The sequence below is a fragment of the Ambystoma mexicanum genome, chromosome 14 (genome assembly GCF_040938575.1).
Source record: "Ambystoma mexicanum isolate Mex_15411 chromosome 14, UKY_AmexF1_1, whole genome shotgun sequence".
Classification (NCBI taxonomy): Eukaryota; Metazoa; Chordata; class Amphibia; order Caudata; family Ambystomatidae; genus Ambystoma; species Ambystoma mexicanum.
The window spans coordinates 286820855-286836357 of record NC_090940.1 but is presented as its reverse complement, the minus strand read 5'-3'; the positions used below and the strand labels follow the sequence as shown (position 1 = coordinate 286836357).

Genomic DNA, 15503 nt, shown 5'->3' with positions numbered 1-15503 from the left:
TCAAAATATACATATATATATATATATATATATATACTTAAAATAAGTACAGACCCTTCATGAAAAGGGCTTACCTTATTGAAACAGATGGCGCAAGACTGCTCTTTCCATTTGTACATCGTCCGCATTCTGCCGTTCGAGGCAGTAATGGCGGGTAAACGTGTGAGGCACTGACCATGCCGCCGCCTGACAGATGTCTGCCAGCGGGATTCCTGCCCACAACGCCGTCGAAGACGAATTTGACCTCGTGGAATGAGCCCTCGGACGCCCTTGTAGCGGTTTCCCGCCTTGGAATGACAAAAGGCAATCGTCGTCGAGACCCATCGAGCCAGTCCTTGTTTTGAAATTGCTTTTCCTCTCGTCGACGCACCATATGCAATGAAGAGTTGCTGCATAGATCTAAGTTGTTGAGTCCGATGAAGATAACATTTTAGAGCTCTCTTCACGTCCAAGGTATGGAGGGCTTTTTCCACAGCCGATGAGGGGGTCGCGAAAAAGGTAGGCAGGACAATGGACGAGTGTTTATGATAAGCAGTAGGAACCTTTGGGATGAAACGAGGATTAGTTGACAGCACCACTTTGTCTTTAAAGAACCTTAGGTACGGCGGGTCTACGACCAATGCTTGTAATTCTGAGAGCTGCCTAGCTGATGTCATAGCTATTAGAAAAGCCAACTTCCATGATAAGAACTTCATCGACGAGGTGGCCATTGGTTCAAAGAGTGCTTTCATTAACCCTGCTAGCACCAAATTAAGACTCCGCGTTGGTGGAAAGTGTTTAATCGGCGGGAATGTTCGGAACAGACCCCTCATGAAGTGCTTCACCAGCATGTCACTAAACAAGGGAGACGACTGCCTCTTCCTCGTGAACCTAGAGATGGCAGCCAGGTGTACTTTTATGATGAAAAAGACAATCCGCTCTTCGCCAGGTGTAGCAGATACGGTAGAAGTTGCTCCGGAGTTACCCTTAGAGGTTGCACTCCCGGATGCCCTTGACACCACATACAGAACCTTCTCCATGCATACGACTTGTTGGTGGAAGGGGCCCGTGCTGCCTGCAGGATCCTCCGACAATCCGACGAAATGCTCATGGCACCAAATTCCGAAAAGTCAGGAGCCAAGCTGTGAGATTGAGACTGTCTGGATTGTGATGCCACACTGTCCCTTCGTCTCGGGACAGGAGATTTGGGACCTTCCGATAACGTTTCCGTTGTTCTATTGACGTGAAGCAGGTCGGAAAACCACGGCTGCCTCGGCCAACACGGTGCCACTAGAATGACCCGGCACCTGTACCTGCGTATCCACTGCAGTGTTCTCTGTATAAGAGGGACCGGGGGAAAGGCATAGAGAAACTTGTCCATCCACGGGAAGGAGAATGCTTCCCCCAGAGAACCTTCCTGTGGCCACCTGCTGGCATACAGCTCGCACTTCTTGTTCCTCTCCGTTGCGAAGAAATCCAGCGGAGGCTGCCCCCATTTCTCGAAGACCTTCGACAACTGAACGCTGTCTATCTCCCATTCGTGTATTTGGTCCATTTTTCTGCTGAGTGAGTCCGCTTGTTTGTTCCTTACTCCAGGGAGATGATGAGCTACGATGGATATATCGTGCTTCAGAGTCAAATCCCATACCTTCTGAGCCTTTATGGAAAGGGTTCTGTACCGCGTGCCCCCTTGCTATCTTAAGTAAAACACTGCCGTCGTGTTGTCTGTCAATATTCTCACTATTGATCCTCTGATGTGTGGCAGGAAAGACTTCAAGGCCCAGCGCACTGCCCTCAGCTCCAGAACGTTGATGTGCAGGAGTGACTCCCTCTGGGACCATCGACCTTGCGTTTGTAGAGTGCCCATGTGTGCTCCCCAGCCCGTCAGGGACGTGTCCGTCACTATGGTTAGCTGAAACTCCGGCTCCTGTAGGGGTACCCCTCTGGATAGGTTCTGAAAGCTCTGCCACCACTGAAGAGCTAGCAGGAGCTCGTCGTCGTCGACGGTCAGCTTGTCCGACCAGAGCCCTTGGGCCTGCGTCCACTGGTCTGCCAGGAACTCTTGAACCGGCCTCATGAACAGACGGCAGTTGCCCACTAGAGGAATGCAGGACGCCATAGCGCCCAGAATCGACACATATTTTCTCACTGATAGTCTGGTATTGATCCTCAGCCGACTTGCCAATCGATTGAGTTTGGTGATTCTGTCGAGGGATCGTGCCCAGGAACACCAAGCTTCTCGACGGCATCAACAAAGATTTCTCAAAGTTTACCGCAAACCCCAGCCGTTGTAAAAGTTGCATGGTGGCCTGCAAACTTGTGTGAGTCGACATAGGAGAGGACTCCCTCACCAACCAGTCGTCGAGATACGGGTACACATGATGACCTTGCCTTCTCAGCCAGGCTGCCACTGGGGCAAAACATTTCGTGAACGTTCTGGGAGAGGATTTCAGCCCAAAGGGAAGTACTGTGAACTGGTAGTGAGTCCGTCCTACCACAAACCTTAGGAATTTTCTGTGTCGACGACGCATTGGTATGTGGAAGTACGCGTCCTGCAGGTCCAGAGACGCCAGAACTTGAACCGATCGGATCAATTCCTGGAGTGTGAGCATCTTGAATTTTAGGCTTTTCAACGTCTTGTTGAGATCGCGCAGGTCTAGAATGGGACACCATTTTCCGTTTGGTTTTTTCACCACGAAGTATCGGGAATAAACCCCTTGACCGTTCTGCGATGACGGAACCAATTCTATAGCTCCTTTTTGTGGCATAAGTGCTACTTCCTGCTGCAACACGCTCAGATAGGGTTGAGCTACAAACGCCGGTGGAATGTGCGGAGGGTTGCTCTTGAATTGCAGGGAATGTCCGTACCTTTGATATGATAGGTTATTTATAACGCGCTTAATACCCAGAGGTTTCTAAGTGCGGACCCGGGGATCGAACCTGTGTTGCTCTGTGTTTTCTTACTTCCAAGGCGAGCACATTGCCGCTGAGCTATCCTTACTGTGTCCAACACCCACTGATCCGTAGTTATTCGCTCCCATTGGTCGACGCAGTACGATACTCTGCCTCCCAGAACGTTTGACGCCCATCATTGTTGGTCTTTGGTCTGCTTATCTCTCGTCGACGAGTAGCCTGTTCTCTTCCTGGAGGTCTGGTAGTCCCGGTGCGTTTTGCCGCTCGAGAAGCCCGTCTGTACCCCTGGGAGGGGTACGCCGGCCTACTGAAGGATCTGTCTCTCAATGCCGAGAATCTGGAGTTCACCGATGCTCCCCTAAAGGGACGAAAAAGACCTAAAACTATGACCACTCTGGAGGGCACCCAAGGAGCGCGCCGTGTCAGAGTCCTCCTTCATGCCCTTCAGGGCCTCATCCACCTTCTCGCCAAACAGAAGGTCTCCCTCAAAGGGCATATCCAGCACCTTGTACTGCACCTCTGGTCACTTGTTTAAACCCCAATTCTGCGAGGTCCACAGCGATGTTTATAGAATGATTCGAGGCCTCTTTGCCTTCCGGGACGAGTAACATCGCCGCCTTCCTATGTTCTTCCGGAAGATGCTCCAGTGTAGGTGCCAGCCGGTGCCACATCTCTCTGTCATATCTGGCTACTATAGCCAGAGAGTTGGCCGCTTTCACTGTGGTTGCTCCTACCGACAACACTTTTTTGCCAAAGGCATCCTGTCTTCTGGCCTCATTTTCTGGGGGGTGGGGGAGTCGTGCACTTGTGCTGGGCCCTCGCCTTTCTTTTCTGAACTTGACCTACGCTTCTCTGCTTCTCGACTCGAGGTCGATCTATAGTGATCGCCCGAGGAGGATTTCGACCTTTCTTTTCTGTCTTTCTTCGCCGAAGATGAGGATGACGAGGCTTTCTTTGACGATGACTCCTTGGGTGGCTTCTTGATGACTCTTTCTCCGCCGGTCGTGATTTCTTCACCGGGGGTTCCGACGATGTCGAGCGGCGCGGGGCCCCTGAAGATTTTGACGCTGAGGCCACGCTGCGCGTGGAGCCTACCTCCAAAGGCGGGTATGCCCCCGCTCCATCGCTCAACCATGCCACTAGCCGCCGACTTCGATCTTTAAGAGTCTTTTGGGAGAAGCCTTTACATATGTCGCACTTGTCTGCCGAATGATGAGGGTGTAGACAATATATGCAATCCATATGCCCGTCCCCCTCACAGCGCTTTCCCAGACATTAGGACAAAGCTCCAACAACACAACCTTGACAAAATAGACTACGCGAGGTGATCCCACTACTTTGGAGACGGTTGAAATCTGAAGGGAGCCGCGGGGGCGGGGCATTTCTACCGCTACATTCTAGTGGGGCATGCGTAAGCGGCCCCGAAAAACGACGTAGATAGGACAGAGAAGTGTCCGAAGTTTTCCTATGGGAAACGGCTTTATAAGTGTACCGAGGGTTCCCAGTCTGACAACGGGGAATATTCTAAGCATGTGAATCCATGAAAGATCCAATGCTGGAGAATTCTATTTCTAGAATCTGTTTCTTAGCCAGTAACAAAGCTTTGTATGTCCTGTTTTTGGCTCCAACAAAACATTTTAAATCATTCGGAATTAAACCCAAAACACAGAATAGTGCAGTATGTGGTAAGACTGAGTCACTAACCCCACCCGAGAGAGGATTTCCTCCCAATACCGACAGATTTTTCCATAAGACCACAACATATGAGTATTGGAGCCAGTTTCCTTCCTGATGGACCAACAAACATCAGATTGTAAAAGTTTACCTACTTTCATCTTCAACGGCTACCAGTACAGACAGAAGTATTTTCGGATGTGTATAGTGCAAGTCCAAATCCAGTTTGAATCTTTTCATACTTCTGCATATTGTCGACCAATCTGAATCAGATATCGCCATATCTCAGATTCCCAGGATTTTCATTCCAGTGTCAACTTAGAGGTTCTAGAGAGCAGCCTGTAAACTACAGATGCCGAGAGAGGGCAGTTCTTCACCATAGTATGCAAGCCAGGAGGATCATGAATCTTGGCTTGAGAGCGGGTGGATTCTAAAATTCTCTCTAGTACAGCAAACTTTGACCTTTTAATATAAAGCAATTTGTATTTAAATTTCAAGAAGCTAAACTAATGCACTTTCTTTAAGGACATATTTCAGTTTCCAAATACCTGCACATTGGAAGGAGTGCCAATACAACAGCTTATTGTCAATTGTAATGGCCGGGTTCTTTCAAATACATGACTCCAAAGATGGCAGGTATTTTGACTAAGAGATACGGTTTGCAGGTTTCCATTCTGATACAAAATGTAATACTATTGGGGAAGTTTTATCTAATCAGAGCTGACAATTCATTGTAAGGAGGCAGTCCAGGAGATCTAGGTGATACTGAATCCTTTTCTATACACACCCACACAGGGGTAGTAGTTGGGGTATCATCTGTTTGTTAAGATATTGAAGTTTAAAGTGAATATGTTTAAGACGTAGATTTTTCCCCATCACCCAAATGTGTTACCGTAGTTGAATTCCAGGTAATGAATTCTGCTGTGCAAAGGATGGATTTCCACACCTAGGCAATTTTGTCTCTCGGAACACAGTTCATATGCTAGAACGCAATGTCTGTATCAATCTCTAAGATATAATTTCTGAGTGTAAAATATGGTCCAAGATCAACCTCACAATTTGGGGAAAAAATTGATATGATCAGGATGTCTATGCTCTCTAAAATTCTATGGGCCTCATCACGACCCAGGCGGTAAGGGGTTTACGGCGCCGTAAACAGCGCCGACCCTTACCGCCTGAGTACGAGGTCCCTTAGCGCCATGGCGAATTTAACACCTGCTTTTAGCAGGTGTTAAAATCCATGGCGCTAAGGGACCATGGAGTTAATTACGCCACCGTAATTTACGGTGGCGTAATTAACGCCTTCCCCACTCCCATTATGCCCTATGGGGCAAAAATGGGAATGGGGAAGGGTAAATGGGGATTGGGGACTTACCGCCCCGCCAAGGTCCGAATGGGGCGGTAAGTCCGCCAACCACCATGGCGTAAACGTAGTTTACGCCATGGTGGTAAAGTCACGGCCCAGGCGGTAACTTACCGCCTGGGTCGTGATGAGGCCCTATATCTGTTCAGCATGCAGCCTCTCCCACAGTCCTTACTAAACGAAATTATTAAAGTGTTTAGAGATTTTCTTATGGGGGAGTGGAGTACGCCCAAAGATGCCAATGTCCATCCTTTTACGCTCAACAGATGATGGAGGGTTTGTCTTTCTGGATCTAAGAAAATACCATACTGCGTTTTTTATGAGAAGCCTACATCAGTGGATCACTGATGTACTTTCATTGCCCAAGACGCTAAATTAACATGCTTGGCATCGGGTAAGCGTAAAAAATGGAACTGACTTCCGAAAGATAATGCAAAATCTCCACATCATCGGAGGACCGGGTTATTTGTTATTTACACACACATTTTCAAGCAACATTTTGGTTGGTTCATTTTTTTCTAAATCTACATTGAGATTGTGAACCCCTTTAATTATTCATGTGTGATAAGTGATACCAGCATGGTAAAGTAACACCTAGTAAAGGTGTATTTAAATTGAATTTGGAAAAACATCCTAAACTAAATTCAGAAATGTCAAAACAAATTGCTAAAGGGCCATGAACTTTGTATGCACTGGAATTAAAGAGGCATCTTGTCTCCTTTTGAACAAAAGACACAATTGTCTTCCTATTTTCTCCACATAACTAGTGTTTCTCACAATTAAGAGGATGGTTAACCGTAGGTGCCTCGGAGCATGCATTCAAATCTAGGACTAACTATATCCCCCGACTTACGCGACCACAGACAATTATGACCTACATAGAGATATTAATTCAGAAATATTCAAAAGGAAGATTATGGCAAGAAAGCAGGGAAAGATTTCCTCTGTGCTTAAAAGTGAATCAATAAAAATTACTGTACATTCCATCTTTGCAGTGTTTTTCTAAGCACCCCCCACCCCACCTGCACCCCATCAATCAATGAAAGCAGGTAATGGGAAGCGTTATATTTTTATATTTGGATTAGAGTCTTTTCTAGGAAGAACCAATGTAAAGATTGATTTCTCATTCTAAGAAGGACCGGCTCCATTCAGTCTGAAAAGTTTATGTTTTCGTTTTGCATTCTTTAGGATTAGGTTATTCCCTGGTAACAAAAACGAAATGTATAGATGTGGAGGCTTCACTACTCTGAAACAAATGTTGTGAAGTAAAAGGGGAGCATACCAAAACATGCTGCTGTTTGTCTCTATTCTGGGGAGAAAACTATTGCTGAAAGAGAAGTCATGTGAACAATCAAAATGGAATATTCAGGATCTACAACGACACATAGAATAGCTGATCTTTACTTACTTAAAGGTTGTTTATTAGTAGTAAATCCTCCAAAGAGAAAAAGGCAATCAGATGAAATTCTTGTTAAAGAATGCCAAGATCTTCCCACAGGGCACAGCCCTTGCGTTTTGCTAGAACCAAAAAGTAAAAGACCTTTTACCACAACCTTATCAACTTAGAAGAAAGTAGTGTGCCAGTGTCCTCAAGTAAAAATGTTGGGGGTAAACGTTTTACACCTTAAACAAATAGAAACCCACAGCAACATTATAATGTTTATTTAAAGTATCTCCATATATACAGAGTTTCTCCATTAACTTCAAGAAAGCAAAAACCTTCAAAACAGTATTTAAAGAAAAAAACACCATTCAAAACAGAATAAAAGGATTTGTTTTTTAAAACACAGCAGTGAGGTTTACAAATCAAGACCTTGTCATGGCTGAGAGATCAATAGACAACTCGGAGCCAGCAGAGGTTCACAGGTTTAATTATATCTCGCGCTTTGAAACACTTGTGTATAGGCACGTTATAAATGCCATATCATATAACAAACGTTATGGGATTAGGGGTAACTGTGTTCAGGGGTGGGTAGGTGAATATGTACAGCTCTGTCAGGTTTTTGTAGGACGGTGTCCACAGCACTGCTTTCCCTCCCTAGACTGCATCCACCTTGCAGGCAGGAAACAGTCGCTTAGAGTGGCTGTGATTTGTAGGGTCCTACACAACTTTCTTGGCTTGTGGTTGAGTCTTTCTTGGTTGGCTCCAGACTGTCCAATGGTCCCCCAGAGGATGTGTAGATTACCTGGCACCCCCCATTCCTGGTGCCTTGAGTTGATTAGACTGGGCATCAGACTCTCAGTTTGGCAGGAGTCTAGGGGCTTCCAGTCTTCTCCTACCCACTGTGGTATATAGACCCCTCGGGTGATCTGGTAGGCTGCTTTACAACAGTGCCAATGTTTCTAGGATCGTGGTTCGGGAACATTCTTTTGCTCTAGTCCCCATCTTTCTTCCACGTCACCCTGTAATTTTCCATCATGCCCTTTTTCTATTCCAATCATTTTCTTATCTGCTTCCACACACTTTTCCTTTCTCCTACCTATTTTTCCTCCTCTTACTTTCTCCTCTCTTCCTGCTATATACTCTCTTTTCTCTTTCTACCACCTTAACGCTCTGCAAGGCTCTCAAGGTGTCACAAGGTGTATTACTTGTTCTCTCCCTCCTCTTTTACTTAGCACACTCACATTTCACCTACTCTATTCTACTCCTATTCCTTTTCTTCTCAAGTCTCTTCTATTCCCTCCTTTGCTATTTGTCTCCTCCTCTGCTCCACTTTCTCTCCTTACCCGCTCCACAGATGTAACACTTCTTGTCTCTGCCTCCTACACACCTTAAGCTTTACTTGTTTTACCTCTGCTATTTCTTTACCCCCTTCCTTCCATCCTCTATTTTGCCTGTTTCTGTAAGCCTTCATGCCAGCCCTCTCCTCAAAAGCTCAGACCGAAAAAGTCCTTGTTTTATGTGCAGGTTTGCAGAATCATGGAGTTAGGCTTGTGTGATTTCCGCGGGCCGGCTCGCTCATCCGAACCACAGCTTCTCCCTTAGGGACATTTTAGTTTCCCCAATGCGTGTACCGGTGGGCAGTTACACAAGTACCCACATTGGTGGGCCTACAAACCAATTGTTTCCCTTTCTCAATTCGAGCATATTCCTAATTTTGGGGGAAATTAAGATTCGATTAATCTAAAGTGAGAGGCACCAGAATAATGGCTTGCTGCATTCACATGTCGTGCTTCTCTTCAGATACCACGATAAGGGTGTACCACCACAAACTGAAACTTCTTATGAACTGCATAGAGGTAAATGTGCCTAAGGCTCACAGACTGGCTAGTCACCAGCTTTGTGTTTTCACTGGTAATTGTTTAAACCAAAATGTTGGTATGCATTTCAAATAAAGCATCACAATGCAAAATCATTTAATTTCAGAATGGTGTGCCATGTAATGTCAAATGAAGCATCATATATCCCAGGCACGTCAGCTTACAGTGCATTTCATTTAGAATATCTGAAATTATATTGAATATAAAAGTGATGCTGTTGTAGATGTAAATATTGAAAATACACTAAGTGGTATAGTTGCATGTTAAGCTTCATACAGGGAAAACATTACTGTTCTGCATTGCCAAATATGGTATGCTGATATGACTTTGCTAGTGTTCTATTTAGTTTCTTCAGTTAGACTGGTCATAAACTGAACTCCTTTTCAACCCAGGAGCTGCAGTGCTGATGGAGGACATCCGAGAAGTTGCCATTGGGGATAAACAAACTCATTCGTCTTGCACCAAAGAAACATATTGAAACCCTATAACAAAGACCATCTGTTCAAGGGCTCTAGTTATGGAGACTCCTTCCACTCAGATGGACACATCTCAAGGGGAACATTCTAAACGAAAAATACCTTTAACATTCCAAATAAGCCTTGGCTATTATATTTCTATAAAGATAAAATGTATACTGATCACATGATAGGATATGATAGTTTATTTATATAGCGCATACACACAATGTGTTTCAAAGCGCTTCAGAAGGAAAAATACAATGACATTCTTACAGGCCATGAACAGTAAGAATGTAAAATTAACTATGGTACTCGGCCTGATGACATTTCAAATAGTGCAAGAGCTAAGACATAGATAAGGAAGGGAGGGGGAAGTGGGAAGGAAATGGAAACAGACAGGCGCCTACCATACTAGGCCTGGCGACATTTCTGGTAGAGCTGGAGGGAAGAGATGGGGGGGGGGGCTCAACAAGAAAGGGGAGGAGGAGACAGACGAGGTTGCTATCATTCTAGGCCCAGGGACAATTCTGATATTGTAAGTGGATAGAGGGGAGGAAGGGAGGAGATAGGGAAAGGGAGAAGAGTAGAGAACAGAGTGTATGCAGTCAAAAAGAGTGGAGAAGCAAGAGGGGAGAGCGAATACAATTGCAGAAGTCAGTAGTAACACATAATGTTGCAAGCCAGGATACAAGCTGAAGATGGAAACAGCATGATTCAGGGCCACCATGAGTACAAGATGCAAAGGAAGTCCAGCATGAGAGTTGAGAAAGGGTGACGCACTGTGAATCAATGAAGTCCATAAAGGTCAAATCCAGCATTGGCCGAATGACGGTGATGGTGAAACCAGAATGTATCAGGACAGACTCCTGCAGAAGTAGGCTGGGTGGAGGGGGCGCAGGGTAGAAGAATCAAGCAAAACAGGCAACACCTGTGTGCGAGAAGGGAGGGGGGCACAAGGGAACATCACGGGGGGACCATAGGGGGTGGGGTGGCCTGCGAGGACAGAGGGAGTGCAGCATGATCCCTCCAGACATGAACAAAAGCAGCTTAATGCAATGGAGTGTCACCTCTTCACAGCAGGTATGTAATAAAGCTCACCAAACACAAAGTTAACGGAAGGTCACACAAAGGGGCCTCTGAGAGCTGTTTACACGACTCAAGATGCTATCACAAGGTTTTATAATTCAAGAAAATAAAGCTCATTTTGAATTAGCACCAGAAATGCATTTAAAGGCGATTTTCTGCATAACTCAATGTTCCGTCGAAATATTTCCCTCCAAGTGCGGAAATGGCTGGCTTTCGTGGACACATTTTCCATGTGCGCAACTAACAAGGTATGCCACTTTTAACCCACTTTGTGAGCATGCATAGTTAGTGAGCTATCATCTCTGAAGAGTATGGGAGGGAATTGTCCCTTCCCAAACCATTGCAATTCTTTACACATCAGTATAAAATGTGCATATTATAGCACTTTTTCCAAAGCTATGGACTAAAAACTAAAATGTTATATGCGATTATAAAGAGAGCTCATCAACCAGTCCAAGACTTCAAGTTCTGCCACACTAGTGTGACAAGTCCTGTATACAGGCCCTGTCAGGGGAGAGAGGGAGCCCATCCCACTGTGTCTGTGCAAGTGTGTACAGGCCACCTCCACTCCCCAACTTACATGTGATGATGGCGCCTCCGCAGGAGAACACTGACGGGGAGAAGCTGTAGCAGAAGGAAGACACCATGCAGCGAAGAGACTATGGGTATACACGCTGTCCAGAAATACAGACCTTATTAATGAAACACCCACCAGGGACATTAACACTAAAGGGCCACCAGAAGGCCTTATAAATGCGGGACTCCAGTACCTCAAAGTCTTACTTTCTTTGCAAAAGATGATGCCAGAAAAGGGGCAGGGCATAAAAGCCCTTTTTGAAGATTCCCTTAGCACTTCCCCTGCCACACCCCTTTGAACCAGGTAAATGATTGGACATGATGAGTATCGTGGGCATTGTTAGCGAGTTGTTAGCGAGTCGGAAGCGGCTGTGTAATTGAGACGGAGAGTCTCACAGTGCGGTGTGACTCGATTCCCGGAAGGTCCTTTTTTCTAAATATTGGACATCGGGAGATGGAGACGCGAGAAAGACTGAGCCACTCTGACTCCTCTGAGCCTTCCAGCAATAGAGCCGAGCCGAAGCTAAACTGTAAAACCGAAGACCTGCGCAGCCGGGTGGCTGCGTGGCTGTACGGGCAGGAGGTGCTGCTGTGCTCCAGTCGTGCTTCAGTGCATCAGTGGGCTGGTGTTAAGCCGAAATAAGCACTAATAGAGAGGCGGCAAGCGGAAAACCAGAGTGAAAACAGTGAAGCTGGTCTTTAGAGTTCTGAGCTTCGAGCCTAGAGGTATAAAAGGTGCTCTAGGTACTTTTGCACATGCGCTTTGGTGCCGCTCTCGATAGTGTCTTCCCTGACACACTACAACTGTGTTTACCTTTGTCACCTTTTCTTAGAGTTTGCCAATAATTGTTAATAATTATAATGTTGGGTGGGCAGTGAGCTCACAGTGTGTCCCTAGCTACCCGCCTGGGTGCTTAATATTTTGCGCTGGCACTGATCAGTGTTGAGAACTGCTCCAGTGGGGGCATCACGGAAGCGCCTCAAAGATTGAGGTGAATACTTAAACACAATCACTTCTGACATTGCTTCTGACACGGAGAAGGGAAGTATTCCTTTCTGTGTCTTTTATTTACTTTATTTGTGCATAAGAAGTCCTCGGAGTAGAAATCACTATAGGAAACTACCTTCTTTTCTTTTTTTCCTCCCTCTAGACAGTGTAAGGGCAGCTAAAAAACTCGGGGACTGCGGGCCTGGACCTTTGACCCAAGCAGGGATGGCGTGAGTTGTCAAGTTTTTTTTCACAACCGTCTTTCTGCACCTTCTAGACTCCAGTTACTAATCTTCCTGGTACTTGGGGACTGCGGGCCGGGGTGGCCTTTGACCCAGGTGCTAAGATCATTCCTATATCTTGCTGGATATGTATGATCTACGGAGCTCGGCTCCAGGAGTTGTAATTACTGGCTGCAAGCAGACTAAGAGTACTGAAATGGGCAAGAAGTACCAATGTAGCGAAAAGGAGGTGGCAACCTCAAGCTTTTTTAAGCCCTATAAAGCAGGTGGGGGTATTTTTGTCCCTCCCCCAAGTATCTATCCGGTGGACAATCAGTCACTGATGGGCTCTTGCTTGATGAAAGAATCAGAAGCTCCGAGACATATAGCAAGGGAGTCTACTCCAAAAAGTCACCCGATTCGGGCCCTATTTCAGGGAAACCTGGACTATACTTTAAGTGCGACTACCATGAAAAAGTTGATTGTGAATCACCTACTGACAACATCTGAACTACAGAGAAATGAAACTGTGGTTGCTTTATCTACTCAAGGAGAGTCCCCAAGTGAATCTGGAGACTCCCAATGCCAGGTCCCTGTAAATTTTAGTGATCCGAGAGATGAAGACCTTTTAGAACTGGAAATAGAGGTTCCCTTTATTGGACCGTGTCAACAAGATCAAATCATTGAGGGTAGATATCGGATGGAGGATAATGCCTCTAACTTATAAAAGTCTGGTAATTGTGCCGATGAGATGCAACCAATATCTAGTACCCCCCCAGGAAATTCAACACAGGAACTGGTACTACCCACAATAATGGCTTTAAACTTTGTTTATATATCTAAATGTATAAACTGTATCTTGTAACCATTTACCTAAGCGCCCTTTTACCCCTGGGTCTGGAGCGCTATATAAATAAATAAACAAACATCACTGGTTAAAGTGTTTGAAAATTTAAAGTTGGAAGTGCAACAACATACGGGCATATTATTGGAGGTTACAAAAGAACTGGAGATAAATGAATCATCTATTGTTGCTTTAAAATCCGCAATCAATGAGGGTATGGGTGAACCGGTGAGGAGTCTCCAAAAAGAAATTAAGGATCAATCAGGAAAATTGGATCTACTGACTGTTCTATGCGAGGATCTTGTGAAAGAATTGGCGACCATTTCTGAGCAACTAGAGTTGAATGACAGAAGGACTGAGACTCGAGAGAAGGGTTCGCCTAAAAAAACTGGCATTGAACCTTTCTCACAAGATACTCCACTCTTAGCCTCTGTAATGGAACAGTTTCTGTGAATGGCTCTTGTGGTGGACAATGATCTTCTGCAAGAGGACAAAGAGTGTCTGAATAATATTTCCTCAGGAGACTCAGATCGGGCAGTCCCACAGAGTAAGAAGATGAATGGAAAGATGAAAAAGAAGGGCAAAACCAATACCTGAGCCTCAACCGCAATTGAGTACTCAGGGAAAGAAGAAAAAAAAAGAAGTGTAAATCCACAGACTCTAACCAATTCCTGAAAAAAATAAAGGAGGGTATGAAAAAGGTTGAAAGAACCCAGAAAGAGATCCCCCTTAAAAGGGATCAAGGGAATAAGACCAAGAAGATAAATAAAGTAAATAATGAATGTGTTAATGACTCGATGGAAAAAGGAAAAATGATCGAAAAATTAACAGTTGGAAGCCAGGCAGAGATACCTGAGCTGCCAAAGAAAATTGCTCCCATATTTCTTTTGGTGAAACGTCAAAATAAAGCAGCAATTTCCTCAGTAAAAATTGCACCAATTTTTTTGAAAAAAACTAAAAATGTTATCTCCAGTCTGGGGAAGCCACTGGATCAGATTATTAAAGCTGGGGCACCTATGGCAGGAGAGTTGAACAATTTGGATAATAAGGGGCTGGAGACTATTTTCAGGGACAGCTACCCACAAGGGCCTCAGGTGGAGGACTTGCAAGCAAGGGGCAATAGAAGCACTTTTTTGGCTTCCTCACTGGTAAATACCAACGTTGTGACTGCCTCTGGTAATTTAAGCAACCAACAAAATAAAAAAAAGAATTGTAAAGTTTTCCTATCAAGAAAAACTCCATTAATGCAAAATAATTTGCCTTTAAAATCGATCTACAATTCTACGGGAAATTAGTATGATTCCTGCCCTAAAATATTTCACAACAGAGGATACTGATATAGTTAGTTTTCCACTAGGCCCAGATACTAATACAGCAGAAGTAACTCTGAAGTCAAGAATTGGTGCAGACTTAATTCTGGGGGAGATACAGGCTTGGGACCAAAGAGGTCTGTTGATCTCTAATGTATGTCCAGTACCCCCGATGGTCTTCTCAGGATATCCGCAGCGGGAGAATCAACAGACTTTACCCAAGAATAAAGAGGGACGCTCCCCAACCACAGTAAATATGTGGGAAATGGTTCCAGAGATAATCTCCCAGGTTATCCTTAAAATGGGCATCTCCCAACAGAGACTCTAGGGAAGAATTCACCTAAAAGTACTATCTTGGAACAGCAGAGGGTACAATTCCTTCTCACAAGAACCAAGGAAAACTCAAATCTTCAAATCAGCAGATTTAATTTTATTCCAAGAGACTTGGTTAACTTGTATAGTGGGGTTTTTCAGCAGTTGGCTCGGGATTCAGAGGGTGGAAGGCCAAGGGGGGTTTGATGGTGGCATGTAGTAATGAGATTTTTGACTTATCAAAGAGTGTATTGGTTACTAGTGAAGGTATTCTAATGGTGCGAGCAACAAAAAGAGGGGCCACCAGGGGTAAAGGTTGGAATATTATAAATGTTTACTGGAATCCTAAAATAATTTCTTTATACGATTGTCTGCTTAGTCTGTCCGCGAGATGACTTTATCCTTGCAGGTGATCTGAACTCTCAATGTATCACAAAGGTTGACCCGAGTTCGGGAAGATGTCGTCAAAAGACAAGTAATGCTGAAACGTGGGTAGATTTTTTTACAGAATGGGGTCT

The 15503-nt window shown here is 45.0% G+C and overlaps 1 protein-coding gene across 4 annotated transcripts in view; it reads right to left on the bottom strand.

Annotated features, from left to right (window-relative positions):
* KLHDC2 (kelch domain containing 2) overlaps nt 1–15503 on the bottom strand; it is a 1007914-nt gene that overhangs the window by 479470 nt on the left and 512941 nt on the right. For all 4 annotated transcript variants that reach the window (XM_069637406.1, XM_069637403.1, XM_069637404.1 and 1 more), the window contains one exon: nt 7338–7447. In XM_069637406.1, the coding sequence (XP_069493507.1) occupies nt 7338–7447 (110 nt within the window). The remainder of the gene's footprint in view (nt 1–7337; nt 7448–15503) is intronic.